This window comes from Nothobranchius furzeri, chromosome 8, assembly GCF_043380555.1.
Source record: "Nothobranchius furzeri strain GRZ-AD chromosome 8, NfurGRZ-RIMD1, whole genome shotgun sequence".
Lineage (NCBI taxonomy): Eukaryota > Metazoa > Chordata > Actinopteri > Cyprinodontiformes > Nothobranchiidae > Nothobranchius > Nothobranchius furzeri.
Window position 1 is genome coordinate 77,850,670 of NC_091748.1, and position 2,500 is coordinate 77,853,169.

Consider the following 2,500-nt stretch of genomic DNA (forward strand, 5'->3'; position numbering starts at 1 on the left):
AGAAAAAGCTGCAGATCAAACCTCGTCTGTGAGAGCGACAGGACTCGAGCGCCTCGTCCCGTCGTTCCAGGTTTGTTTGGACGCTCGTGCCTCTGTCCGTCCTTCTGGGACTGAAACTGCTTTCCTTTTATCTGAAGCCCGTTTTAGAGGAATGAACAGTTGTGTTTTATTCTGTTTTATGTGTAAGTTTAGAAAAAGGTCAATAAAGGCTCAGCCCCTGCGTTGCTTCCCTGCCTCTTTGTCGTGTGTGACCGGCGCCGTGACCATGTTTATGGGCTGTGCGTGTGTTTCTGGGGGTGTCACATGATCCCAGCGTGTTTGTGGAGGCGTTCATCGGGGAGGTGGTGACAGAAGCAGCGGAGGCGACACATGAGCGCGGTGACTTCACCCCGACCGGCCGCCGTGGGTTTGTGAGTCCCTGCAGATGGACGCAGCAGCTCTGAAGCTTCCATCAACGCCGGAGCCTCATTCAGGCAGAATCAACATGTTACCCTCAAGCATCTCAAAATGTCCTGTAGACACCCTCAGCTCCGGCCCGGGCATTACGGACGTAGTTACATGCCTGACACATCGAGAGTGTTCTACGGAAGAAAATCACATAACTACTTAAAGCAAAGTTGTTCGGATCTTAAATTTCGACGTATTTTCTGTGACTGTGAACACAAATCCTCACCGACTTTACCTCATTTAGGAATCTTTTCTAGATCAGAACCTTCTGAGAGTACCCAGTCCAGCTGCTGCCCAACATTCCAGCTTCAACGTTCTTCCAATCTCAACTCAGACCAAACATGTAAAAGCACAAGGAGAGCCATGGTCTGTAGAAATGTTAATACTGCTACCTGTAGCACATTAGTCACCGAGGTAACCAGTAGTGGAGAATCAGTTGTATTGGTCTGAATTGTGTACACAAAGAGCAGTTTCGTGCCGTCGCCACATAAAGATGTCCGAAGAACGTAAACGCTGAGATGTTCCTGACCCTGGACCTGTACTGGTGGGGGGAGGGCCAGCCCTGATGGAAAGGGAACACACCCCAGCGTGTGAATGGCTGATTGTGCTGCGAAGCACCTCGGGGGCTTCAGAACCCTGAAAAGGCGCTAAACGAATACAGGTCATTTACCATTTTACATTCGTGCAGCAGATGTTCCCCAGCCTCACCTGGGGAACATCTGCTGGTCAGTCGGAAAGACGAGGGTCCGCTGGCTGGTTCGTGTCCCTGGATGGTTGAGAGAAGGCAGGAGGAAGCACGATCCCAGGGTGACCGCAGACCAGCTGGGGACATCAGATCTCACCCACCACGGTAACCGTATTTGCTTATTAGTCTCCATGGTAACCACAACTCTAATGAACCACCTGCAGCCCCTTTAACTTTTTGGGTGAGAGACTGTTGCAGGGGGTTGCAGGTTCGAGCCCCCCTCAGTCTGTCACTGTTGTCTTTGGACAAGACCCTCCTTACCTGCTGATGGTGGTCGGAGGGGCCGGTGGCAGCTGTAGCTACGACATAGCTCATCACCACCACTGTGTGAGTAGGTGAATGGTGCTGAATAAATACAAGAAACGTATCATTTTTGCAGTTTAGGAGATGGAGGTGGTCCAGCCAGCAGGAGAAGCCCAGCAGAAGCTGGGAGTGCTCCAGCTAGCTACGAGGCTAATTTAGTTAGGTTGAGGCCCAGGATTTGGTTCAACATCACCAGCCTGGAGAAGAATCAGCAAAAGATTAAAATAAGCCAAGAGTGGTCTTCCTGCGGCAGCCCGTTTCGGTTCCCCTGGTGGAGGCCTGGCCTGTCCAGAACAGGAAGTGGTGGCTGCATTTTGTTGGGTGGGCGGTTACGTTCTGGCTTTTTCTTGGGAGTGTAGATAAAGTTATCCACACAGCAGAGCAGGACGTTGATGGCCTCAGTCTGCTCTTCAGATGACGTTTTCAGCAGATACATGGGACCTGCCCAGCTGTGTGCCTGCAGTCCGGCAGCCATCTTGAAGTTGGCACATTTCCAAATTCACGCCTATCCTGAATAATCGTCACCTGTGGTCCACGCCTTTGTTACATCCCAGCTGGACTATTCCAACCCCGGCCTTTATAAATAAAGGTTGTCTGTCTGTCTAAGCTGCTCTGTCCAGACTCCAGCTGCTTCAGACAGCAGCAGCACGTTTCTTTGCCCGTTCTAACAGAACAAACCACGTGACGCAGATTCTCCAGCCTCTCCACTGGTGGCCGGTTCAGTTCAGGATTGATTTTAAAAAATGTTTTAATTTTTAAGTCTTTGAAAGGTCACGCCCCTTCCTACCTGGGTGTGTTGCTCCACCCCACCGCCCTCCTTGTGCCTGCAGGTCTGAGATCAGCTCCTCCTCGCTGTTCCTGAGCTGCGTTGCAAGACCCGCGGTGAAAGGGCCTTTTCTCCTGAACTCTGCCCCTCCCGGTTAGCCAGGCGCCTTCAATCACCGCTTTAAAATCATGTCTGAAAACACTTCTCTCTGGTTTCTACTCTTAAAGCAGGTTCTAATA

General features: G+C 51.2%; 1 protein-coding gene across 1 annotated transcript in view; it reads left to right on the forward strand.

Moving 5' to 3' along the window:
* zc3h3 (zinc finger CCCH-type containing 3) overlaps window positions 1-220 on the forward strand; it is a 95,655-nt gene extending 95,435 nt beyond the window's left edge. The window contains exon 12 of the mRNA XM_070554349.1: window positions 1-220. Within this exon, the coding sequence (XP_070410450.1) occupies window positions 1-32 (32 nt within the window). The 3' untranslated portion in view covers window positions 33-220.
* Window positions 221-2,500: the final 2,280 nt, after the last annotated feature.